At 39.0% G+C, this 27,455-nt stretch overlaps 1 protein-coding gene across 6 annotated transcripts in view; it reads right to left on the reverse strand.

Annotated features, from left to right (window-relative positions):
• Positions 1-27,455, reverse strand: part of LOC5512789 (cadherin-23) — a 57,514-nt gene that overhangs the window by 23,534 nt on the left and 6,525 nt on the right. For 3 of the 6 annotated variants that reach the window (XM_048725490.1, XM_048725489.1, XM_048725491.1), the window contains 34 exons: positions 27,090-27,217; positions 26,697-26,765; positions 26,514-26,603; positions 26,065-26,166; positions 25,802-25,903; positions 25,412-25,558; positions 25,057-25,135; positions 24,816-24,922; positions 24,219-24,383; positions 23,198-23,326; positions 22,583-22,741; positions 21,938-22,140; positions 21,081-21,210; positions 20,730-20,821; positions 19,891-19,978; positions 18,054-18,092; positions 17,705-17,756; positions 17,262-17,389; positions 14,197-14,318; positions 12,738-12,825; positions 12,178-12,295; positions 11,759-12,003; positions 11,096-11,270; positions 10,635-10,774; positions 10,060-10,255; positions 9,189-9,389; positions 8,680-8,952; positions 8,165-8,404; positions 7,802-7,958; positions 7,175-7,436; positions 6,748-6,855; positions 6,202-6,348; positions 5,937-6,074; positions 5,419-5,535 (listed from right to left, as the gene is read on the reverse strand). In XM_048725490.1, coding sequence (XP_048581447.1) covers positions 5,419-5,535; positions 5,937-6,074; positions 6,202-6,348; positions 6,748-6,855; positions 7,175-7,436; positions 7,802-7,958; positions 8,165-8,404; positions 8,680-8,952; positions 9,189-9,389; positions 10,060-10,255; positions 10,635-10,774; positions 11,096-11,270; positions 11,759-12,003; positions 12,178-12,295; positions 12,738-12,825; positions 14,197-14,318; positions 17,262-17,389; positions 17,705-17,756; positions 18,054-18,092; positions 19,891-19,978; positions 20,730-20,821; positions 21,081-21,210; positions 21,938-22,140; positions 22,583-22,741; positions 23,198-23,326; positions 24,219-24,383; positions 24,816-24,922; positions 25,057-25,135; positions 25,412-25,558; positions 25,802-25,903; positions 26,065-26,166; positions 26,514-26,603; positions 26,697-26,765; positions 27,090-27,217 — 4,736 coding nt within the window. Of the gene's footprint in view, positions 1-5,418; positions 5,536-5,936; positions 6,075-6,201; positions 6,349-6,747; positions 6,856-7,174; positions 7,437-7,801; positions 7,959-8,164; positions 8,405-8,679; positions 8,953-9,188; positions 9,390-10,059; positions 10,256-10,634; positions 10,775-11,095; positions 11,271-11,758; positions 12,004-12,177; positions 12,296-12,737; positions 12,826-14,196; positions 14,319-17,261; positions 17,390-17,704; positions 17,757-18,053; positions 18,093-18,545; positions 18,608-18,715; positions 19,084-19,890; positions 19,979-20,729; positions 20,822-21,080; positions 21,211-21,937; positions 22,141-22,582; positions 22,742-23,197; positions 23,327-24,218; positions 24,384-24,815; positions 24,923-25,056; positions 25,136-25,411; positions 25,559-25,801; positions 25,904-26,064; positions 26,167-26,513; positions 26,604-26,696; positions 26,766-27,089; positions 27,218-27,455 lie in introns of those variants that run through there. The other 3 variants (XM_048725493.1, XM_048725494.1, XM_048725492.1) reach the window with 3 other exon arrangements.

The raw sequence follows: 27,455 nt of genomic DNA on the forward strand, positions 1-27,455 counted from the left end.
TTGGTAAATCAGATTTGCAGTGCGTCTGCACTTTTTTTGGAGGCAATTGTTTTCTCACATCTGAGACGGTTTGATTTCTCGCTTCTGAGACGGTAGTTAGCAGCCTAGTCCCAGGCGTTCTTACCGGGTTTCCTGTGCTCAGAGATAAACCGTGAGGTAGCCTGGGGGCTGGGACGATCTCACCCACAGAACGCCTAGTGAAATTCGCCAAAAAAGTCCCTGATTTCTTAAAAAGTTCCCTGATTTTACCTTGCCTATGCATCGACCTCACGGCTTAGATATTTGTCATTTCACGACTTAGGGCTTGTTTCCCGAGAAAGGAAAGCATCCTCTACACATTTGGTGGTTTGTTTGCTTCTATTTTCATCGTAAAAGCTTGCACGAAGCTCCTAATTTTGGAGAAAATTGAATCGAGACTTGTTTTGATCGTCGCTGGAATCTACTCCGCATTTGTAAAAATCTTCCCCATGCCACTTTCCCCTTGTTACAGCTAAGTTGTTCTCATTTCTATTTCTTTTTATTTCTTCTGCGAGTTATGTTTCCACGTTTTACTAAAGTTATTTTAATAAATGTGGAGAAGTCAAGAATCGAAATCCATCGTGTTTACCTTGGATTTAATGCAGCCAGCAAAAAATATTTTGTGATTAAATTCTTGATGGCAATAGTTTTTCTCTTAGCTATAAATCGGAATAACCCTGCTATCTGTGCTATACAGTATGTGTTATTGAATAAAGTTTCATTTTCATATTTTTGAATATCTTGGTTGTTTGTTATAGAATCCTTTAATCAATCCTGTAAAATACTAAACGAATGCGTCTAATGAGATTTTAATGAGATTTATTTATTTTATTTATTTATTTATTACATTTCCGGTGATGACGGCCGTAGGAGGCAAAGAACAGGACTCGAGGTCCCTATTTTATTTACTACAGTGACGTTTGCATGATGGATGTTTTTTTTTATTTATTTGTGGGGGGGAGGGGGAGCATTGTTTTACAAGAGAAGCTGTTGAAAAACATTAGCCTGGTCGGATGTATTTTGAGAGTCACCATTATAGCCAGAATTTTTTTAGGGGTTAAGTTTTGCTTTTCAGCAAACCATTTTTCTCTCAGGTTTCTTCTGTTGCAGTGATACTACCTAGGTATCCAAGTTTCCCTTAGCCTACAGTGATACTATTTTATCTTTCCTTTTAACACAACTCCCAACAAAGTGGGTTAGTTTGACCAAATTCCTCTTCTTCACCTAGCTACAGGCCTGCTTACTTGCTTGATAACATTATTCTTTAGTAAAGCTTTCAACTCTCGCATAACATAAACTAATTGAAATGTCATTATCGTGTCCCATCTATTCCTACCAGAAACTACAGTATAATATTTTGGCCATTAACTATTTCTTTCTATCGCTACCAGCACATGCAGCTCTCTGTGAGATTATAGGAGTGACACAAAAATGGTCTTTTAAAAGCCGTTATACAATCACCTGATCTGTTAAAGCTAAGGGCAACTTGGGATATACTGGCGTGATTTTTAAGGGTAAATTTAGTGGCAACAATGAAAATAAAATACAAATTCAGTGATTAGTTGATGTTAGCCTCATGTAGTGCATCATGCATTGATCACCCTTGCATAGCCAGGATTTACAAATAAATGCTTTTTGTTGGTTTAGTGGGAAGCATCCGCCCCCTACCCTCCCCCCTAGCTATGTGCCAGACTTGGGAACAATCATTAGCTCAATCATTGGTTTATATCAAAAGAAAAATGGTTTAAATTTCCAGATCAAGAACTTCGACTTTTTGTGTCCCCTTCAGAAGACTTATCCAAACTTTTTGAGTAAAAAATATCAAATAGTTTTATTTTTTTCAGACCAAAGGTTGTTCCCTTTGAAAGAAGCTGGGCTGCCATTTAAAAAGGCTTGAAATACTAACACTTAATTGCTAAAACAACACCCGGATAAGGTTATCAACTAGCTATTGAGGACAAAGGTGGAACATGAGGACAAGGTGGAACTGAACATTCCGAAAAACAATTACAGTTAAAAACAAAACAAAAGCTGCAGTGTTTCTATTTGCTTAATTCTCTTATGGAAAAATTTATCATCACCAACAAACTAAAAGTTTTAGTATAAAATTTGAAACTAAATTTGACATTGAAACAGCTAAAATAAGTCATTACCAAGAGTGTCAGTTCGTTTTGAACACCGCTAAGAAATTATAAAAGATGACCAATATGAGCATGTCTGCGGTTATGCGTCGAACAAACTCCTCCAAACATCTCATCGAATCTTCGAGGCAAAACAGCCAAGCCAACCCATAAAATACAAGCGTCTTTGAACGTATTCCTCCGTTTGCTACTTTTGAATAAGGGTGATTTTCCTGCAGCATATTATTCGCTATTCTCTGGTCGCCATTTTGGATTTGGCGAATTTCACTAGGCGTTCGGGGAGATGGTTTTCTGTGACGTCACAACTCTTACCATCCACAGGAAACCCGATAAAAACGCCTGTAACTAGGCTGAGTAGTTAGATATTAAAGACGAAGTGCTTTAGACCAATGACATTCTTTTTGGTGTTGTATGAAGGCTAAAAATCTATAAGTGCTTATTGAGACATTTTTTTTTCTAAACCAATGCCATTCGAAATTATCACGAATTTGGTATCCAAACTTTAAATGATCCGAATTTTGGTAATTTTACACGGATCTGGACCTGAAAATGTTATGACAACAACTTTGGAAACATGTGGTAGCTAAATAGCATTCAAATTAATAATTGCGTGAATCTCAACCTGAGAGATTTTTAATTGGCGAAGGTAATCCCTACAGCGATTTTCAAAAGAAAAAACAATATGTTTCGAGCAAAAACTGTTTTTATGGGAATCAAATAAAGAAATTATAGAAATTGTTCCCGCATTTCGCACTCGCTTTTCATCTGTAAAATACATCTCAAAACATACTCATAAATCAAACTCTAAAAGCACCTATTTAGGACATTTTTAGGACATCGTTCTCAAATTGTTCTCTGATTTCTTTCTGAAGATCGATTTGCATTACGCAGTTGGATTTGAGAGTTGAAGGAGCGATTTCAGGGGTTGGGTAGTTCAAGCGCAAAGTCAAGGGCGGCCACAAATACACCCAGAGTTGATTACGTGGGACATGCAAAGACTGCATGGGCTGGATTAAGACTATGTAGATCATCAAGCATGGCTAGCGATTTTATTAGCCTATTGGTTATCAGGTTATAAGCTAATATTTCTGGCTACCACGTCTGGCATTATTGCATTCTTCCTGTAGTATATGAGTCTAGCGATTCTACAAAATTCGGATCGAAACTCCCTGTTGAACAGCCCATAGACTACAGGATTAGAAGCTGCCGTCAGGAATATCAGATAATCAAATAACATGCGACCATCTTGGCTGATAGACTCCCAAAGAAAAAAGAATGGTTATGATGAGCAATGGGATCCAGAGAACGAAAAATACCATCAGTACAACTAGAACTGTTTTAGTGATATTAATATCAGCTACGCCATACTTGGACCTACGAGAGGTATTATCCAGCGGTAATCTCGAAAGGGTAGGCATGACTGCCGTCACATGGTGTTTGACTTTACGGTAGACCTTCCAGTAGCAAATAGGGATGGTTATGATTGGAATTAAAAGGAACAGTGTCGACTCGGCAATAAATATCCAGGCTTGCATTCTGCGTGAAGGTAAGCGTGGTACACACAAAAAGTGCGGACCAAATTGAAATTCAACGCCGAAAATTTGAAGAAATCCGCCAGCAAACACGGCACATGTAACAAACGAAACCAACAGCGAGCCGATAGTATTTTTGGTTGTAAAAAGCCTAGTATAAGAGGCAGTTTTTACAACCTTAAAGTAACGACTGGCTGCAGTGAACGACATAAGCACGAGCGAAAATGCGTGTAACGTCAACTCCATTGTTCCTTGTGCAGTACATAACACATGATCGTATGGCCATGAGCCCGTGATAGCCGCGCCTATGGATAGTGGACGGGATAGGATAGCAGCTGACAGGTCCGTGATGGCCAGTGCCAGTATGTACATATGGGTGACTGTCCGTAGCGCTTGATTACGATAGACTGCCACACACACGAACACGTTGCCAGTCACAGCGCACAAGTCGATGATAATAAAGAGAAGAGATTCTAACGTTACAGCAGTCATTGAGCGTTCTCGCGTCTTTGTAATCCAGTTATTCAAATCTTTCATGCTCGCTTCAACCATTGTCACTTATGAATGCTAGGCCGTTTTCCGCAGCCGTTTTGAAGAAAAAGGGGCAGGTGATTCATGACATAAGCAGAGACATGATCCTGCAGAGTAACCTATGGAAAGGATGCTAAATGACACTGTAGCAGGCAGTTTCACGGACAAGGTTTTAAACGGTTGACATGAAACGGATAGCAGGCTTGATTAAATTGATGCTTGGAGTGCATTGCATGATTAAGGAAATTAGATTTGATCACAACGGGCAAACAAAGGGAGAAAATATCAAGTTTTTGTTAATCACTCGGAAGCTATAAACTGTATATTTCTAATCCGAATTTATAACTAGCATCGCTTTGATTCTACCGCGAAAGGCAGGATATAATGATTGTGGCCCAACTAGCAGAAGCGTACAAATACAAGAAAATTACAAAGGTAAAGATTATAAATGAAAAAAACTGAACGATAAACGGTTACCTGTTCGCCGGATGCGCAAGCCTCAATCCGCTACTTTCATGAAAACTTGCAGTTAATGAAATCACATTATTTACATTCAAGTTTTCTTTAAAAGCGCAAGAGCAACAAAGAGGTTAATACACAATTTTTATTCACTTGTTCATAGCGGAAGGCCAAAGCGTGTCGTAAATTTCCCGCTATTATTAAATCCCATCTTCTTTTACGAAGAAGAAAGTTTCTAGACGAACAAGTAACGGACACCTGCAGGTGGTTTCTTCCAACAGTACACATAATAGCGACCTGAGTGTACCGTTGTCGATACGTCGACAAAACCTTCATCAAACGCCGTAAATTAAATAAAACAAAATACATTTTAAATGAAGCATCTAATGTCGGGGGCTCATATTGTTCCGTATTCAGCAGTTGCCGCCTTTTGTACAAGTCTGAGATATTTCATTCTTATCTATCAAAATTATTTTTTCTCTTTTGCTAACACATCTCTGAAGCCCTAAAAATTGTTTGCGTTCTCGGTATTTTTGGATTTTGAAAACTATAACTGGTATTGGAATTGATTCGGGTATTAGTTTATACCTTTTATGGGCCCCAAGAGGAGCCAGGCTAGTACACCAGTTGATCTGACACGGGTTCGAACCTTGGGCTTCTTGTTTAAGAACTCGCGATGTGTTTATTCTTGTCTGATTTTTATAACTGTGGTGTCATATCATATCGGGCAGACTTACCTCATGTAAGGAGATGTTCATTGTGGTTTGGTTGAACACTGGGCTATTATCATTGACATCGGTTATCCTGACGATTATGTTGCATGTTGCAATATGGTTACCATCCGATGCCGTCACCTGATGGTCAAGGGATACAGTTACAAAAACACGGATGAGGGATAGACATGGGAAACGAGTGTGGGGAAGGGAGGACAAACACATCCCAATTTCCCCAACTGCTGCACTTGGAGTACTTGGTAAAAAATGGTTACTAAATCAGCTCCCAAAGTCACAAAATTTTATATTTCAGTATTGGTTGCTCAGGTGTTTTTCATCCTACTGTGAGAACTGTGATTTCCCAAAGATAAAATTATTTAGCGGGGCACTATAACCATGGCAAACTGAAAAAACAAATTGGGTGGAGCAGTCTATGTAATAAGTGGCAAAGAAAGCACGTTTGCTTTTATCTTATACAATATAATCTTTCAATATAAATTTTAGCTATAAATGACAACTCACATATATGTCTCAATACTGACCGTAATGTTGTAGTTGTCTTGCCTCTCTCGGTCCAAGAGACCAGCAGTGATAATAATCCCTCTATATCGCGAGCCGCTTGAAAAAGGCAGCCGTTGCGTCGTGATATTAAATGCGCTATTCCCAACACTATAGGTAATCTGTTGAACAATTAAAACGAATGTACTCATATATACCAAGATAACCTGATTCTGACTAATGCTGTAGAAAGATACACCGCTATTTCGCATACACATCCGTTAAATTATTAATGGGTAACTTTTGTACCTTTGTGTTGCTAGGGTCGTCCTTATCAACAGCATTGATTGATGCGACCGCTGACCCAATATGTGCATTCTCGCTGACGCTGACAAGTTGCTCACATTGTTCGATAACGGGAGCAAAGTCGTTTTCGTCGTTGACAAATATTGTTACCTGTACAAAAAGAACAAGCATCCAGTTAAAATAAAAATGGTAACTTGTAAATGTTGCATGGTGATATTACGACAGGCTCGCGGGAATAAAAACGCTCGCGCTTTAGCCAATAAAGATCGAGAACCAATGAAGAAGTGAGCCCTACGTCTAGTACGCCAATGAAGACTAAATACACAAAGGAGGTTAGTAAGCATGTAAAAAGTACAAAATAAAAACACTGCTCTCAATATTTTGAAATATTTTTCGCGCTTGCCGTTAAAAATAATCGGAGATTTTTTACGTAATCGACCGTAAGTGAACTGGTGACAATGCGGCTTTAAGCTTTTAAGCTCTCAATAAAACTACCCTCCCACGCTGTGCAACCCGTTTTGATACTAATAGCTCTAGTAAAGTACATACGTAGCCGAGAGCCATCCGGGATGGCCGACCCTCGTCCTCAGCTGTGATGGTGAGATCGAATCGGGAGACCATCTCACGGTCCAGGGGCTTTCTTGTGCTGATCACACCCTTCAGATTAGAAAAATTGTATTCAGGAATATGACAAAAGAAAGACGTCTATACGGGCGTGACGGGGTTATCGTCCTATCGTTTAGGGTATCCCTTAGGGGGTGTAGAAGGATTTTTTTCCGATTCTGACATCCTTAGGGTATAAAATTCGACCAATCGCTTTTGCCGACGATCAACCCCGTGATCGTCGTCTTTAGTTCTCTACCCCTAAAAAAATTCAATTAACTTTTTAACGTGTAATGTAGCAGAAGTATTCAGAAACCCAATTTTCTCGTCGCTCTTATCTCCCTTCGCCATGAATACCGCTATAGGTACGTACCGTAACGTTATGTATAGTAAAATAGCCTCCAGGATCTCCTGACGATATTTTGAATAGAAGCTTTCCTTCGTCTCGTTCACTAGCATTAACCTGAACGATTACTTCTTCTGAAGGGCCATTCTCGCTTATATTCACCGAGTAGTGCACGGGGTCAAATACAGGGTTATTATCGTTCTCGTCTGCGATTAGGATGTCGAATGAGACCATACTGCTGTTGAAAGGCGGCTGTCCTGAGTCGGTTGCCATGGCGTAGAATACAAACCTGGAAAAGGTATACAGCTCTTTCAGATAGGGTTTCACTCTCAGCATGAAAGGCATGTGTTGCAGCACACGATATGTCATGGGTAATGTAAAGATAGCGATTCCCCCGAAATAAACTTTATTTTGCTCTTTCTATTTTCTATGTGGCGCTAACACGTGTGGTTCTTTTTTCGTTTTTTTTTTTAATTTTATTTTAGCCTTATCTGATGAATAGGTGTCGTTTTCAGAAAAGAACCGCAACCCCCCCCCCCCCCCCCCCCCAACCTACCCACCCCTTCGCGGATTCCAATTTTATTTTATTTTGCTAAGGTGAACTTCATTTATGGTAAAATACAGATAAAGTAAGTAAGTAATAACCATACTAACCTGTTCTGAGCTTCTCGGTCCAAACTATCTCTGACCATAATCTCCCCATTGGGCTTTATTGAGAACTTCCCATCGGGCACAGCATACCCTGAGAATGTCACACGTGCATTGGAACCCTCGTCCAAGTCTGACGCACTCAGAATGTACACCAGTGATCCTGTAAGAATAAACAATCAGAGGCAATCCAGGTAGGGTGTTTCCTCTCATTTATCGTAGTCTATGGCAACAAACCCGATGTGGTGTTTTTTTTTATGGTGATATACCCGGTCGGGTGTTTTTTATTTATGGTAACGTACCCGGTAGGGTGTTTTTTTTATCTTTTTTTAACATATCCGTTGGGATGTTTGTATTTATGTAACATACCCGGTGGGGTGTTTTCTCTAGTGACTACGACTCCTGGGTTATTGGTGATGTTTGGTTTGTTGTCATTGACATCATTGACATGGATTGTTACGTTTGTAGAGCTGTTCATGGCCGGCTCCCCCCTGTCTGATGCAAGCACTGTAAGAATATATCTGTCTGTTGTCTCTCTGTCGAGGGGGAGGAGGGTGTAGATAGAGCCACTCTTGTTGTTTACGGCGAAGGAGTTATCAGTGTTCCCTCCTGCAAAACCAAAAAATGGCAATGACAATAACAATATCAAGATTAAAGAGATTTTTAGAACAAGCAGCAGCTATAAAAATAATGGAAAAGCAATAATGGAAAAGCAACGGTGTCAAAAGTCAAAAACAGAAACAAAACAACGATAATGACAGTAGTAACAATTCTTCAGTACAAAGGCTACTGACTGCAACAAGAATGACAAATGAAATAATTAAACAACAAGCATTAGCATCAGGTACAATTACAAAAGTAAAATACAATTACCGACATATTACCTATTATAGAGTAAACAATATCGGCATTGATTCCCTCATCTTTATCCAACGCAACCACTATCGCAGCTACCGCTCCAACCTGGCCCTCTAAGACATTCCCATCATAATGCGCATGCGTGAAGGTCGGACGGTTATCATTGACATCTCCCACACGGATGAGAATCGTTGTCGAATTGGCGTTCGATTCAGGGATTCCACGATCTCGTGCTTCGACTTCTAGTTGATACTGCGCTTTGTTTTCTCTATCCAGCGATGATACCAAAGTGACAATCCCTGTAAGTAGCAAGAAGTGGTCCAAATTTCATACTCATAAAGAACAGCTAGGAGATATGCCCATTGGTAAACCTGGGAGACTAGAAGTCATTTTTTTCTATTGAATATTTATCTCCTTTATAAAGTACTACCGGCACTAAAAGGGATAAACAAAAAAACATCAAGCTCAAATTTCTAACATCAATAAGAGGGAGGCATAAATAGTTATGCAAACATACCATGAAGCAATGCCATACCTGTTGTATAGTTAATTCTGAATAGACTTTCTTCCCCCATAAGAGTGTATCGCACTTCAGCATTGATACCGTCATCCCCGTCTACGGCGCGAACACGAAACAATGTGCTCCCAACAGGGGTTGTCTCGGGTGTAGATATATTATAACTTGCCATTGTGAACGATGGGGTGTGGTCGTTTGTATCCATGACTATAACGTGCACTACAGAGAAAAGGTTCGTTCGGCATTAATTGACGGTTATGGAGAATTTAGTGGAAAGCTAATTATGTGTAAAGAAAAGTAAAAAAATAAGCTTACAAAATAGTTTGAGCAATGTTGTGTTTTTTTTTTTCAACAGTAGAATTGCTTTCATTTGCCAATGAAGCAAAATGGTCAAATAAAAGATAACAATAGCAAAAGCTAAAATGTACTTCGTTTCAAAAATAGAAAAAAAATTACATTGACGAATACATCACGCTCCGTGGTAGATCCGTGCGTTAACCACACCATAGTTTTATCTAGAACATTCGAGATGCAAGGAGCGGGAACCTGTTACCAGAAGGTGCGTGCTTAATTTGTTTTTTCTAAGGCAAATTATTAAACGAGACTGGAATGCCCAGGGTATAGAAACGTGTATTTGAACAACTGTTGCATTGCATTGTAAGATGATATTATTGAATCAAAACTGGATGTTTTCGGTATATTATTAGGGTAATAATGACAGCCAATTTGAATTTTTACAGCGCGACCAGTAAAACCGAGAACGCCAAAAGATTGCATGGAATGTTTATGATTTCAACAAATTACAAGTAACAATTCAGACACTTATTAATGTTAACGAATGTTTTCGACGAAAATATCTTTATCGTTTACGGTTTCACATGCATCATACCAGAACAGTTGACTTCCATGTCGGATGAGTTGCTATTTCTTGCTGTGACCATGAGGTTGTAGGCAGGAATGGATTCCCTGTCGAGGGCTCGAGTCGTGGTGATGATGCCGGTGTACGGATCCACCCTGAAGGCGTCACTGGTCAAGTTGTACTCAACTCGACCGTTATGGACTTCGTCTGGATCAGTGGTGACGACCTGGTTAAACACATTTAGCCACCGGATAATCAAAACGCTTCTTAGAATCCTGCTGGCATTGATGACAATTCTACTGCTAATAATAATGGCAGAGTGGTGGTTTTACTTTCACCAAGCAGAAAGTTGTGGTTATTTTTTCTGAAGACGGATTGTTTGCATGTCGTGTAAGCAGATGATGATAATGATAATGATTTTTGATGATAGCGATGATGACAATGACAATGATTCTGCTGCAAATAATGATGGAAAAGATCTACTTTCACCACAACCTGTCCAGCGGGAATTTATTGCAGGTCGATTAAGCAGACGATGAAGATGCTAGATGACAATAATAATATTGACGATGATTCTGCTGCCAATAATACCGGCAATGATTTACCTTCACCACAAAATGTCCAGCCGGAAGGTTTTCCAGAAGACGGACAGTTTGCGTGTCGTGTAAGCAGACGGGGCTATTGTCATTGACGTCCATAACATATATAATCACAAGAGCAGTACTTCGCCTTGGGACCGCGCCTCCTAGCAAGGAAATATTACAATCATTAGTTGAAAGGAATTTCAACAAAATGTGTTCAAGGCAATGCCATTGCTAAAAAGCCTGTTCCTTTTTGTTTGTTTGCTTCTTTGTTGTTTTTGGCATAACCGACTGACGCCTTAACATATTTCAGTCGTATTGGTATGTCCAGCATTTTATAGAAACGACTTACAGTCTTGTACTTAAATGGCTAATTCCAATCAAAGCAACCATGTCGATCATCTAATCTTTTTTTTCTTATTTTGCATAATTGCATTGAATACGCCTCAAAGACGTTAGAACTTGAGTCCGAATGACGGGCATACCGTCTGCTGAGCCCACGGTCAGGGTGTAACTTGTAATTTTCTCACGCTCCAGCTTTGATACCAATTTGATCTCCCCAGTCACGTTATCCACATGGAAGGCCGCGCCTGTGTTCCCGCTCACAATGGAATAAGAAACATTTGCATTCGAAGCCAAGTCATTATCCACTGCCCTTATCTGGAAAGAAGAGTATTTAAGTAGTTTATGATCAATTGATATCCAGTTGTTTTGCGTTAATTGCGTTAATTGATTAACCCTGCTCGAGTGCTAGTATCTCTTAGACTTTATTACCTTTCATTAGCTAGAGATACATGTATAAAATGCATTTGTTACACATTTGTGTAAGTTCTGTTGATTCTGTATCTAAACCTTGCCATTTTGCTGTTTAAAACTCTGCTTCTCCGGTGCTACTTCTAAAAATTAAAGTCATACGTATTGATTGATATATATCACTGGATGTTCTTAATATATCCTCTACCATCCGTTGTGCATCCTTGGCTCTAAATCGTTCGCTTTTAAATACCTTTTTATATCATCATTCTTATAATACTCGGCCTTTGTTTTTTGTCCTATATCATATGTACTAATAACGTACAGTAACCCTTCCATTTACCCTTCCCCCCACTGTGCCTTTTCTAATTCTTATGACTGAAAAAGTATCATACCTTCAGTACTGTGAGACCAGGCGAAGCATCTTCAGACACATTGGCAGTGTACACATCTCGATCAAACACCGGGTCGTTATCATTCACGTCAAGAAGATTGACAGTCACCATGGTGACATTCACTAGAGGTCTGTTAGGTATTGAGTCCTGTGCAATGACGCTGAAGGTATAGTTTTTGATACCTTCTCTGTCCAGAGATCCAACAGCGCGCAAAACACCCGTGTCTTTATCTATGGCAAACGGACCTGAAGAACAAACAGAACAAGTATGTCGCTTAGCTTACTTAACTTGCTCTTTTTGAGGTCACCAGAATAAAACACGTTACAGTTGTGGATCACAAAATACTGAAAAATCAGTTGCTAGAGTTAGAACTCTAGCAACATGTCTCACAAGGCATGACAACTTTTTGATTACCTTACCTGTCGAGTTTCCAAGCGTGTACTGCAGTTTGCCACACAAGGGGCAGTTACTAGAGTCTGCATCTAGATCATGGGCAGATACTACACCTACAATCGCATGGTCAACTGCAAAGTCTCCCTAAAAAAAAAAAAGAATACAATAAGAATGTGAATAAGCCACTTGCACTTAGATGATGAATACGGAAAATGACGGCCCGCCGGTCCGAAATATAGGAAAATATCGGCCGCTGAATCAGCTAATCAGAGCGCGCGCCATATAATGCACTATATTTATCTAATATCCGTCTCACATTTAGGGGTAATATTATGTAGACACACAGGTACCAGTACCCAGTACCAAGTCGCTAAAATTTGGAGGAAGAAAGAAAAAGAAGAAAAAAAACGCGCAAACGGTTCTTGTGCGGACGGACTTTTTTGTAGTGTGCAATTCTTTCTGGTTAGGGCGTGGTTAGAATTTATTTTGTGATCCCCCCCCCCTACTTTCCTATTCTATATAAGCCATACACAGAATCATCATTTGCATCACGCATTTTCTGCTGGCGACTGAGCACAAACCTCACCTCACTGATCCAGAACGTGTAGTTGTCTTGGCCAAAGCTAGGGTAGTTATCATTGACGTTATCAACTGTGACGTTCACAAATACAACCCTGCAACAAAAACGTAGTGGTAAAAACAAGAACTTAGAATTTCTAGATTTACTGTAGCATCTACCACACAGCAATATTAGCTGCCCCCCCTCCCTAAAAAAAGAACTATGCCTTGAACGTCACTGTATGTAGATATGTTTCCAACACAAGTATATTAATAGTAATAACACTCAGATTTTGAGAAGCCCAAAAAGGGAGGCAATGGCAGAATAAGAAAGGTTTACAAGCAACAAACTCAAGCGTCTAGTAAAGTCTAATGGCAAACCCAGCCCCTCCTGAGTCATACTGCGCATTCACATGTATTGCAAAAGACCGGTGAGCAGAGTATTTCTAAAATACACAAATGTAATTAACCTTGGCTTAATCCTTAGTTTAAAAAAAGTGTACGGAAAGGGGATTCTGCGTAGGCTGTGGTCACTTGTCCTACACTTTTACGGAAAACACAAAGGAATCTTAAAGAATCTGTGCCTGAAATTTTAGTGCCTCATTCAAATATACACAAATAAGACTGAAATCCACTTGATTGATCCTGGAATTCAATTCATCCTACACATGGGTCCATTTTGTTGCAAAACTATTTCTAAAAGATTTCTCGAAACCATAATTCAATACAAATAAAAACATACGCTACCTACACGGGCGATAGGATAGTCCCATTCTTTAAACAAGGACCCGCACTATAAAAGGGCTTAACTCCGCCCTCTTTCGGCTGAATAAAATTTAAATTTTAAGATGACAACACGCCGTAACATTGCGTCGGTAGTGAGATATTTTAGTTGTGTTACCGTTAATAATTTGAACTAGTTTTTACTGCACATTCCTGCTCTTTTGGTAGGTTATTTATTGTTAGTAGAAAAGAGAAAATAAACCGAGCAAACGAGAAGAAAAACGCTTCAGAAGATGAGTTTGGGTTTCGCTCCTCGTGGACAAACAAGACACGCTTGACTGAACTCCGGAGCTCCGCACCGCGTAGCAGTTTACTGACAATTAAGCTTTTCGTGGACCTGGTACAGACGCTTATATAGTGCGGGTCTTTGTTTAAGCTATCTGTACCGCCACAAACCCCGTTATTCACCTCTAATTAAATGCGCTGTATGCGTAGTGACCCGCGCATGCGCCAGTTAATCATGTTTTACTAAATCCAGCCGTAGAAGCACTTCGGCTGGACTTGTGGAGGTTCTTCAAAGGCCGGGAGGTCAATTAGGATCATGTGAGAAAATGTAAATTGTCTCAGTTTTAGTAGATATCAATAGTTCACTAGATGCACACAAAAAACGATTCGGATTGAAATTAAAATTTTATTTTTCTTTAAACTGGGACTATCCTATCGCCCGTGGTGTGTCATGGATTTCAATTCTAATTAGTACTTACAGAGACAATGGCGGCCGCCCATGGTCTATGACTTCTATTGCGACGGTAAATACTGTGGGCTTCTCCTCAAAGTCTAACAGTTTGTTCAGGGACATTATACCGGTTACGTTGTCTACAACAAACTAAAGAAATGTAACGAAATAATTAAAGGATTTAAAAATGTGGTTTTCACAAGAGAATGGCAAGGTGATATAGGGACAAATATTTGAATAGTCTATAAAAACATAATCTACTTAGCTAGTGTATCGTTAAAGAATCTCGGTCAAGCAATCCTTTGTTATTTATGTAGATTAAAATTACAACGGTTTATTCGCAAGGAAACTTCAAAATAACAATCTACGATTCAACGGTCTGATAAGTTCTACGATCTGATAAGTTATTGAAGATATTTCATTGAAAATAATCTTGGTTACTCGCTTGAAATTAGACGATGGAAATGGATGCTTTGTGTGACTCGGCATTAAGCGGGGGCATAAAATGGCGGCGTGATTGGCCTTCTTTATGGATCTTTTCTTGGACAGAGAACCATCATGAGGACCATTTAGATGCTTTAAAGACTTTCAAGGTTCTTGTAGTTGGCAAAACTGGAGTAACAAAGTCGCACTTGGTAAATACATTATTGGGCGCCAAAGTTGTCGAGGAAGGCTCAAAGTTCGATCCTGGCACATCTAGAGTGACAAAGCACCAGAAGCTAATCGGTCGAGTCAGGTGTGACAGTCTGGGACATCACGAAGACGAAGTTTATCTAGAGAAGATCAGGCCAGTCCTGAGTGAGATACTCTACTGCAATTAAAAAGGACAATACGAGGTTTGTCCAGAGTGAGGTAAATGCCATCCGTGCTATTTCTTCACTGGACAAAAGCATTTGAAAAATATCTGTTGTCCTGACGTTTGCAAATAAAGTAAGAAATGAAGACGACGAGATTGACCCAAAAGACTTTAGAGTAAAACAAACCCAATGGAAAGAGAAGTTCATCAGAATTTTTGTTGAGGGGGGGGGGGGGGACATTTTAGGTTACTTTCACTCGCAAGTAAAGTATAGTGGACAGGAAAAGACCCAAGCTACCCACGACTGATGACTGGGTGTCAGACTTTTGGTTGGAGGCGTTTAGGGGCCACAAGACCCTCTAGAAGACTAATGCTACTCAGCTTTCATAAGGATAGATTGAGGCTTCGCGATAGGCCTACAGGTTAAGGCTGTAGTCAAGCCAAGCTATCTTCCGGCCAAGAACGGGCTACGAATGTCTACAGCGGTATTCGAAACCACACTTCAAGCCCCAGGTTGAGCCGCCAAGCCAATGGGACATACCAAAGCCAATATGGTAGAGACGCAGTCTTCTCTTGTCTGCACAGGACTTTTGGAGAAAGGAAAGAGCTACGTCCCGAAATATTCTATGCTACCAGAAACGAACTCCGGCTCGAAGTATTCCTATAACACGGAAAAGCATGCAGTACAACCGAGACTTGTGGTGCTATGATGATGAAAACGGAGCCATTTTCAACTGGTCCAACAGTGCGACAAACGAGTTTACCATTCATCTCTGCGTGCCCAGTAAACTCTTGTCACAATGATTATCCACAACAAATCCTCTCGCTGTGTATAATAATATAAAAGTTGTAACTTTAAGTACTACCAAGGACTTCCAATGAGAATAAATAACGAAAGTGGTGACGGATTTGGTGAATTCTTCCCCGTTTACATTCCCCACGAAAAGTACGAGTCGTTCTGGGGCAATGTATGGGAAGGAGCTAAGGAAATAGGGGGTGCTGCATGGGAAGGCTGCAAGAACTTCATCAAGGACAAAGTTCCAGCTGTCGCAGGAGTGCTTCTGGCGGCATGTCTAGCCTAAGATACACAAGCTACAGCTTGATTGATGAGGTTAGCCAAGGGACAGCCCTCAAGAGGAGATAAAGGGAGGAAATCTTTTTTTACAATAATGCTTAAAGCTAACCATCTGAGAAAGGGCTTTTATTAGAGTAATTTGGTCAGATCAAGATAAAACAATAAGATTAATGTATGTAAAAAAAAAACTTAGAATGCAAGCAAAGCAAAGACAGCGATTCATGGATAGCTACCGTATTTTTTGCACTTGCAAACATTCCCACATAGTTTTCTAGACAAGGCTATGTCCATTTGAGAGAATGTTAAGGTTGACTTATGGCATCGCTGTTGTTTTATATCACATGTACGTATACACCTATTTCAAAATTTGTTGTCAGTGCAAACGGCAAATGGCGATTGACAAATGAAAGTGCTACGGCCCATGGATCTCAGAATATCTTTTCCAAATTCAGATAAATTTAAATAAAACGCACAACTATCCATTTAATATAATTAGTATATGGTTCCGATATCACTTGAGTTTATTTATTACCTTTATTTTTACAAATCATTATTACCCACCAACACCTTTTGGTCGTAGAACTGCCATTCGGCAAATGCCATTTGCCGTTCGCACTGACAACCTTTATTGAAATAGGTGTATATTATGCTAAAAGTGCTTGCAAATAGATGGGTTTCTTAGAGGGCGAGGATTCAAGTATGTTGAAGGAGTCAGTCATGTTTCAATTATATTATACTCTGTATCGTATCACGGATCTTTAAAAATGAAAACCACTAGGGTATGACTTACTTGTAAAGTACTTTCTTCGAATTTTTTATCACAGTTTAGAAAAGGGTGGAGTACTTACTATTGCATAAAGCATAACATATATAAAAATCCAAGAGGGTATTAATTTTAATACTGTTGAATAATCTCAATACTAATTTAGGATTTTATCAAATATGTTATGTGTGGAAGTATATATACAAAGCTTCAAATTTGTATTTTAAAACAACCTTAAAAACAATCTTTTTGATAACATTGACTACTTTGAATGGGGTCATTAGGCAAGTTTTGAGAGTGGATGATACAGTACCTATGTTTAGCAATATATTTTTTTGGAAATATTTTTTTTCATATTTATTTTCATTATTTATTTATCTTTTTTTCTATTTTGTTATATTTGTTAAAAAACACCACATTGTAGCATTGCATTCTGGAAAACATCTGAATATGATTTACCTTGCTGTGGCCGCTGACCATGTGGTACAGAAGATGTGCATTTTCTCCACTATCTTGATCAGTGCAATTTAGGTGAATCAAGCTTTGACCGACTGAGGTGTTCTCGGGTATACTGATGGTATAGTAAACTATAAAAGGCAAAAAATGACAGATGGCAGATGTGACATATGGTGTGAAACATGTGCGACTAGCCGAATTTCCCCTCTCTTATACTTGGATGTGGGATATGCTTATCAGTTGGTTTTCCATGCCCTTATATCAATTAATGAGGCAGTATTTGGAAAAAGGAAGGCAAGGAGATGTATCCAGATGTATCTTTTGACATTTTTCTATTTTTGGTTTTTTGGTAATATTTTTTCTAGAGTTCCTAGTAAGGGATTGGAAAAGCAATGGACAGGAGAGGTGTAAATAAAGGGAATGACATATCATATTGTTATGCTCACCCTTGTTACAAACTGGTATGTTATCATTAGAGTCCAAGACATTGACTGTTACCTAAACAAAAATTGACAAATTGAATTATAGTCAACTTAAGGTTTAAAATACAGTACAGGTTGAGAGTAACTCTAGAGTAACATAAACTCCACCGGCGACTTCTCGAGACTCTTGTATATTCTACTCAAGTGTGATTTGTGAGTATTAACTTGCAGAATATTCATAAGCTTGAGTTTGCGGAGTTTGTTTGTGGGCGACTGATTTCAGTGTTTGTTCTCTAGTCTGTATGTAGCTTAGCCAATAATATGAAATGCTCATTCATTGAACAAATAAAATTAGTCACAATTACTGACTTACATTGATTGTTGTGTTCAATGAGCTGCCATCTGCCATAAACTGAAATTGCAAAGATATTATCATCAAAAGAGAACATGATGGAATGTTTATAACTGCTGCAAGAACACACTCTCAGGCACATACCGGGGAGGGTGCACAGGTTGCTGTGTGTCATTTCTTATTATTAAAGGGTTGTCAAAAATTATCCTTTTTCATGATACCTATAATTGTGAACTCCACCGCCCACCACCCCCCCCCCCCCCCTCCCTCCTCAGCACCTAATACTCTTTCTCACATTTCAAACACCAGTCAAGTTTTTGTATTATTGTAAGTAACATGAGGAACTGTTTTTATTTACACGGGTTATTGTACAAAAAGAAAAGTTAACATCAGTGCATGATGCATGACAAATATTACTTTTCTGTTTTATGCGGTATGACCCTTAAACGTTCACCTTATCTCATTAGTGGCAGATCCGGTGTTCGTTTAGTGGATTCAAGTCATCATAATTACCTTGCCTAATAAAGTCGAAGACTATACATACACATTCATTGTACTACAGGGAACAGCCCAAACTGCGACAAAATGGGATGAGTTGGGTGAAAAATGTGTGAACATGTGTTCCTCCAGGTTACATAAATTAAGCTGATAATTTTCAATATTAAATGTCAAAAAAATCATACCTCGAGTCATGAATCAAAATTAGAGGAAGTGGAGGATGAATCGCGGACACTGAGTTTGAATTCGGCTTAGACACTTTCTAAAAAAACTTCCTTCTCACCCGCTTTCAAGGCTCAATCACAACTCCAAGAGTGACTGAAGAACATTAAATGGCAAATTCGTTCCAAGCCTGAGGCAATAAAACCTGCTCTTAAAATCCACATGCCTCCCAGACTACCAAAATTTTGCAGCGAAATTTGGCAAGTGATCCTTGAAAACGGACCCTTGGTGTCTGGCAACATTGAAAAGCCGCACGAGAATTTGAAAACGCCGCCCGCCTCCGCCATCTTGTTGTGCCCTCACCCCCAGTGCAGCGCGGCTGAAAACACAGGGCTCCCGTCCACGACAAAAAAAAAACATGATGATCGACTCGCTTGTGAGGGGGATCCTCAGAGTAAAATTGATAGGGATGCTCGTCTGAAAATTCGAAAAATAACCCTAAAAATAACTGCACATTAAAAATTGCTACCATAAAAATACCCCAGAAGCAAAAATTACCACTAAAAACATTAAAACGTTAGAAGTTCTCCCGTTGTAAAACAATGTTTAGGATGACAAATTCCAAGTCTAGAAATGTAGAAGAAGAATTATTTCCCCACTACAACTCAGATCAGTTTAACAGAAGACTGGTGCTTAATCGCTTTAAACTACAAAAATAGTGCAATCAGTAGAATACTAAAGGTGGCCACCCATTCAGCAAGAATAGAAATGCATAGTAGCAAAAATTGCCCCTGGGTTGAGGTAAGGTACGCCTTCGACAACGCCGGACCTCTCTGGAGAACAAAGTGCAAGAAAGCGTACCGTAAGGGGTACAAACCTAAATTTGATAACCCTTCATTAGAGAGGGGGACAAAAGGGTTTGCGGTGATGCGGTCTCGCCTTAAATCTGGCCATTTTTTTTTTCCCGCAGTATTGCGGTTTTTCTAGACTGCGTGGTTTACGGTTATATATATTATTATACATACTTATTTTGACGGTTTTGATGTTTTTGGCTTTTTTTTCTGTGCGGTTTTGCGCCCAATCCCCCCACCCCCACCCCCTCATTAGAGGTTTCACCTCGCTACCTCGGTCTGAAGCTGTTACGCGTAAAGAGTGCTTGGATACCACTTCTCGGTCAAGTGTGTGGTTGAGTTCTTACCTCGCCACCTCGGTCTGAAGCTGTTACGCGTAAAGAGTGCTTGGATACCACTTCTCGGTCAAGTGTGTGGTTGAGTTGAAGAAGACCGCTATATCAAGAATCAAAACATCGATACCATTTTAACTCCAATAACGATAACAATATATAATGATAATTATAATATAATAATAATTAAAATATGTTATTTATTTGGCGCGAATTTTAAAAACGTGTATAATATCGTCTATTGTCAAGCAATCGATTTATAAATGTATCGTTGAGTAACACTATTTCTAAGGTACATGTAAAAACTGCGAGTTCATAAGGAAAAAAAAACGCACACAAAAAAAAAACACAAAAATTATATGGACAGACAGACAGATTTATTAGAGTTCCGTGAACAAAGATGTACATAAGCCATTAAGCCGTTAAGCCATAAGCCGTTTTCCATAGTCTGACAGCGCGGGCAAATCCTTGATTCTGGTGTTATATAATTTTTATTTTAGCGACCTCTTTTAATTTGTAGAATGTGGTCGCTTACTCTTAGCTTTGTTAGTGCCCTACGTTATTCTATATTCGATACTTTTAGGAAATAATCCTCTAGTTTATATTCTGATTTGAATTCTCTGAATGTTCTTAGTTTGTTCCCTCCAATTGGTCAGAATTGGCTCAAAAGAGTGGGAGAAGCCCCCACCCCGTCCGCCGCCCCTGAATATATGCAGCTGTTATTATTAAATACGTCATTTCGCAAAATATAATCACTGGTAGCATCATTAATTTTGAATAATTATTTTAAAAAATTTCAACAAGCTACAAAACTAGTTCAATAGGACAATAGTATAACACCAAACTATTATTACCTTCTTGCATCGATAATAAAAGACCCCTCAACATTCCCTTCTGTTATGATGTAAACAATATTACCATTCAAGTCTTTGTCTCGATCGACGGCCTGAAGAATATTTGAAAAAAAAATGTTAACTCTTACAAGCTTGATGAACCTTTTTCACATTAAAAGCCGAAACAACAAAAATAAACCGTATGGACTTATTCTTTTAATTTAAGCGTATACTGGTATATACATATGTGCAATAAAGTATAGCTATGCACTATCATTCTATATGTATACATATCAGAACATGGTAAACATAGAATATCCACACTGCTCCCCCCTAAATATCGTCGTAACAGCTGTTATGATCTCAACCTACACTAATTATGCCCAATAGAGCCCCTGGTAGTGCCGTCTCGATAACGCTGAAGTTGTACGATGGTCGGACAAATTCTGGGCTGTTGTCATTGATATCGAGCACAGTAACCACGACATCCACAACAGAGACCCTGTGAAGAATGTTTGTTAGAAGGTGTGACCTGATGATCCGGTGGCGGATGCAGGGGGGTGGTCTGGAAGGGTGTAGAGAAATGTATTGAACCCCCCCCCTCCCCATGCACACACACTCCCCTTAAAATCCCGAAATCATGGGATTTGCCCATCCATGTGATCTTAGGGCGCGTTTTTTACTATAATTCTGGAATAGGAATGGGGTTGGTAGAGAATGTTCAGAATGGCCACCGAGTCATTCTGCTACAGGTATGAATGGGTGAATGGCCTTCATTCCATTCCGGAATGGGAACGCGGGATAAACGAACGCGCGCTTTTTCTATCGTAATCTTACTTATTCCGGAATCACGAGTGAAATAACTGCGTCTGCTTAGCAGCCGTTCCAAGTGGCACGCTGTTAAAGTAAGGCTATTTACTTATTCAGGCTGTTCTTAGAAATTTACAAATTCCCATTTTCAAATTTACAAAATACAGTTTTGTATGGAGGGTGAGGCGTCAAAGTATAAAATCCATTACAGTCAACATCCGCTAACATCCTTCGTATGGCTTTTTAACCCCTTCGTCCTTCGTCCCCTCTTAAGGCATACACTCGAAACTCGAAGCTGTTCGTTCGTTCGTTCGTTCGCTCGTTTGTTTGTTTGTTTGGTTGGTTGGTTGGTTGGTGTTTTTTTCTAATAGCCTTTAGACATCGGACCCCAGATATAAAGGCAAAGAAAGCAGTCATACCTTATAGTCGATAAGGGTGCACCATCACTCGCAGTCACCCTGAGTCTGAAGGTCGTGATATTCTCTCGATCCAGTCTTCTTGAGGTAGTGATTGTACCGTTTTTAGCGTTTATTTTGAAATATTGATAATGACCTTCGGCATCGGCAAGAACGGCGTATGATACCATGGCGTTAGACCCTATATCGGAGTCATTTGCCGATACCTACAAAATAATAAACATTTGATAATTTTGTTAAATATAATTAGACATCAAAAACATCATCACTAAAACAAGAAAAGCATTACATTAACTTTATATCAACAAAAACATACTTTTGTATGCTATATTTAAGTATCTTGCTAATAACTAAACGCCATAAAGCAAGCACATAATGTTAGGGAAAATTAAGCAATAACCTCTGCGCCATTATCATTCATCTTTGAACTAACAAACAATGTATTGGACAGTTCGGTAAAAAGGCTGGAAGTATAACATTTTTTTTGTCGTTGCTGGAAATAAGGTTCCACAACTTGAACACAAGTTGGATGGTCATTGATTCTTCTCAGAAATCATTGTTAAGAGTTTGCATGGTGGTGTTTTTGTATGGGAGGTCGTTATTTTATTAAGGTATAAAATTTAATACTAATAAGAATCGTGGCTGCACCTGTATTACGAAAGTTCCTGGTGGTTCGTTCTCGTAAATGGGAGAAGAATACAGCGCACGAGAAAAGATCGGAGAGTTGTCGTTCTCATCTCTAAGCATGACCGTTATGGTGACATTGCTATGGAAACCACCACTTGTTTCTGTTTCTCTTGCAATCACCTAGAGGGGAATAAGGAGTCTCAATGAGTAGTGGGCTTTATAAGTCTAAGATAATTAAAGCATGGCTTCTTTATCTCATTCCTTGATTTTAGTCTTGCAGGATATTAATTTGCATGTTTATACAATAAAGCTCATACCCATGTCAATTTTGAGTGTCTAAAACTATGAACTAGTCTCCGTTTCCATGTAGGTTTAGATGCTTATAATAGCTATATAGATTAGCTATTCCTTGATATGGGTGACGTCTCCATTTCCATGTAGGCTTAGATGCTTATAATAACTATATAGTTTAGCTATTCCATTTATATATACATGGATACTTACGGTACACCAAAAACTGGAAATCGACTCTGCCAAATTTTCGTCTTTAATAAGACTTCTTCAGGGCAGTCTTGTATTAATTGTTCTGGTACGAGATCACGACAGTTTGGGCTTTTTGATTCTATGTATACTTACGGTTATACTGTAGAAGTCTTTCTTTTCACGATCAAGGGTTCCATTTACTATGATGATTCCTGAATGTTCGCCAATGACAAACTCATGGCTGGCATAAGCAATTTCGTAAATGAAGCTAGCATTCACTCCCTTAAAGGCAGACATTCAAAAATAAAGACATAGTACCACTTATAGCAAATAACGAGAAAAAATATGATAATCAGTTTTGTTTAAGTGAAGCCAGACAGTAAAGTACGTAGGTATTTTGCTGTGCGCACACTTACCAGCTCCCCTGTTTGAGCGCATAAAAGTAGGTCATTTATTATTGAAGGATATTCAAATGTTAAAACTTTTCAGATAATATCTATGACTGCGTAACCCCTTTCAGTAAATCCTGACTACACGCCTGTTATAAGGTAGAAGGCAATTGAATACGCAATCTGGGCGGGATGACAAGCACTGATGCAGGGAACCAAGTAGGCAAGCAAGCAACGTATGCGCAGGCGTCAAGGTGATACATCACGCAAGAAAAGAGTGGCAGGGAAAAAGCCCAGGGGGGTACTCCGATATCAAACGGACGGTGATCATCGTCGGGATTTTTTTAAAAAACAACCCTAAAAGATACTAAAGTGGGCGTGGTCTGGTTATATTTCAACCCTTATATTTTAACTCTAAAAGATACTAAAGTGGGCGCGGTTAGGCATGAATTAACCCCCTAAAAGATACCTCAAACAAACGTTAATAATTTGTAATAAAAACGTTTATTTAAAATTGACTCAAGTGATCTAAAAACACCGATTGACACGTTTTAACGCTCTTTCCTGAGTTACATGTTAGATGAGCGATGGCTATAATAGCACCCTAAAAGACACCGAGGTGAAAAACACTGGGCATTCTTATTTTCACCCCTAAAGGATATTCAAGGCTCATCCAAATTTACACCCTAAAAGATACGACGATGATCCCCGTGAAAGACAAGATTCAAGAGGGGAACAATGTAAAAGCTAGCACGAAAATGGGGCAAGTAATAAAACCAACAAACCTGATCAATATCCTCTGCTTGGACTTGAATGACATATGTGCCAATAGCTGCATTCTCGTTAACAGTTGTGTTGTACGAGGGCAGTGTGAATAAAGGGATGTTATCATTGACATCTGTCACGGTAATGAGAACTTCCGTGTGATCTTGATAAATCGTGCAATATGCCTGAAACAATATAAAAATTCAGGTCAGGAAACGCATTATTCCTTCATCGTGATGCTAAAGATAATACACAACCTAATAAAATTGAATTGGTAAATTCAAACGAAGTGTCTACGCACAACATGGTTTGTAGTTTAAGTTTTGTTTTCAATGGTTTTGAGTTCTCCACGATTTTCTGCAAAAGGTAAATACGAAACAAAAAATGTTTAAGGCGTCAGTGGAATAGCCGCTTTTGTGTTTTTTCATGAGATCCTCGCTTTTTTTATGTTGTTCTTCGACTAAAATATAAGCTCTTTGTTGCACGATTCATTTGGGAATATATTTGTATATCAATGTTAAAAACCTTGGGTCCAAAAAATAAAACGAAAAAAAAAAATATGTGAATGTGCCATATGAAAAAGGATTCTGCTAAATGCCTCTTTATGGTCCTCTTACAAGTATTCGTAGTCTGTACTCAGCAATTGTTTCCCTGTCCAGCGAACCATTGAGTGTTATCTCTCCCGTGATGTTGGCGATATTGAACATTCGCAATGGGTTTGTTTCTGCAATAGCAAGCAAGTCCAACTAAATGATTTTGCTTAATATGAAAGCGTAAAAGTCGCCTCATTGCTATGAGACACAAACACGATGACAGGTAGAAACGTAAGAGAGTTGTTCTCCTTCTCCTTGCACTTACCCTTGTCAATGGCATATGTTACGGGAGCGTTGATTGACTTGTCCAAGTCTTTCGCATGCACTTGCATCACCACAGAGCCCTGTATATGAAGTAAAATTAAGTCTTGGCAATTAAGTTCAGACTTATATAACTATACATTCACAGAATGAGAAAGAGACCTTAGGACTTTCGCCAATATGTAAAAAATGGTAAAATCTGATTATCACTTCGCATCAGAAAATGTAGGAAGCTTCGTATACTGTATGGAGTTATTTTCAAATTGTGCGCCTCTTTAATGGATGACTATTTTTTAAGCTTGTCTTTGCTCCGAGTGCTTGACGGGCCCCATATTAATGTTACTCCCTATAGCACTGACCATGGCTGCATTCTCGGGGATGCTTGCGCTGTATGAGTAATTGTTGAATCTGACTGGTAGGTCATCAGCATCCAGTACATTCACCGTCACCATCGTCCAATTCGATAATCCATTCTTCGGTATCACCGTATCGTTCGTAAGAGGATTCTAATTGACAAAAACAATAATCTCGTCATCAGAGACGGAAAGATTACTATACCTCTTTTGTAGACGCACACTCCGGTGCAGTTAAAAGTTCCCGGGAATTATCAAAAGTGCGATGATGCACTTATGCACTTATATTAAGAATGTACAGGGTTTTGTGTTACTGATGTACGGATGTCAGGAATGTACAGGGTTCTGTGTTACTGATGTACGGATGTCAGGAATGTACAGGGTTCTGTTACTTACTGATGCACTAATGTTCAACTTGTACTGTGTCATCTGCTCAAAGTCTAGTTCACGTGCAAGACGTATTACGCCTTTATTAAAGTCGATATCGAAAATGCCATCCTGTTGAAGAAAAATAGTTTAATCTGTGAAGCTCTCAGACAGCCTTTTTTCTTGTTTGAAAGCAGCGTTTTCAAAGGTTGTTAGCATAAAATAGAAGGCGTGGTCTTGAAGATTTTGGAGAGGAAAAAGTCATGCAGTAAAAAAAACACGTTTGCACCAACCTCATTTCCGCTGACTATTGCATAATTTACACGTTGATTGATTTCTTCTGCATCCATATCTGTTGCGCTCATAGTTAAAACTGAGAGTCCCGATGTAGATTTCTGTGAATGATGTCATTTAAAGATAAAACAAGAATGGACCTGTCACTTTGCGACGATAATTAAAAAGTATTAAAAAGTGGAAGCGATTCAAGTTTGAATGACGGAAAGCCAGAGGGCGATTAGGCTGTTGAAACTTTTCGCCGAGAACTCGCAGAATGTTGAAACCGCATTTAAAAATGTAATTTTTAGAAAGAAAAATTGTTTTATTCACTTTTTTCAATTTTAATTTTCTTTTAATGCTAAGTACAGTTACAGTTAGCTTTTATGGAGCACTATAGATATAAAAAATATAAGCAAATCCGGAGTATATAGACAACCCTGAATGAATAATGATTAGCTGTTATCACCTCGCTGATGTTCACGGAGTAATGTAGACTTGAGAACTGCGGTGTATTATCGTTTATGTCACTAATGATGAACCAAGCTTTGACATTGGCCTGTATAAAGAGCAAATCTCAGTTGTAAATTTAGAGTTTATTCTGAATAGGCACTGAAATAAAGAGCGATGATTTGTCCTACAAAATACATACGCAGGTTTCAGGTGTACATGGCATCGTTTTGGTAGCTTCTATTGTTACGTCAACTTTCCCTCCAATGATCTGAAAAGAAAAAGAGGGAAAGGCTTGGTCAAAGCCCATATTTTAGAACTGTAATCGGATCGAGGTTAATTGGTACGGTACAGTAATGCTCATTCGGCTCCGTTGATGAAAATTCAAATAGAAATCGGATTGAAATTGCTGAAAAAATAAATGAGAGCTGAAATCCACGAGTTTTTCTTTTTACATTGTCATTGATTTATAATTTTATATTTGTGCACATACACACCCATTCCTTTCTAGAAATCCTAGACCCACCCTGGGACCTCTTTACTACTACCCCCACCCCTCTGTGCGCTATTGATAATAATTCTCAAGTATTCTTACCTCCCTATCGAGTCTGCTTTTCACAAAGATCGACCCAGTCACATTATTAATACCAAATACATCAGCACCACCAGAAAGCGAGAATGACAACCCCGTAGAGTCGGTGGTGACGTTGGCGATGACAGTTCCTATTCAAATCATAAATGGAAGAAATAAAGATAAAATAGTAATGGAAAGCACAAGTTACGTAAAAGCAATAAATCTGGAACTGCAGTGCATGACACGTAAATTATTGAGCGTGAGGCAAAGGCCCCTGTATTCTCGAGGATGACGAAAGATTAATGGTTATTCTACGAGATCGCAAATAGCTACTTTTTTTTAGGATAGCTCAATTAGGCTTCTGGGTTTTCATTTCACAGGCCCCTG

The sequence above is a fragment of the Nematostella vectensis genome, chromosome 3 (assembly GCF_932526225.1).
Source record: "Nematostella vectensis chromosome 3, jaNemVect1.1, whole genome shotgun sequence".
In the NCBI taxonomy this organism is placed as follows: Eukaryota; Metazoa; Cnidaria; class Anthozoa; order Actiniaria; family Edwardsiidae; genus Nematostella; species Nematostella vectensis.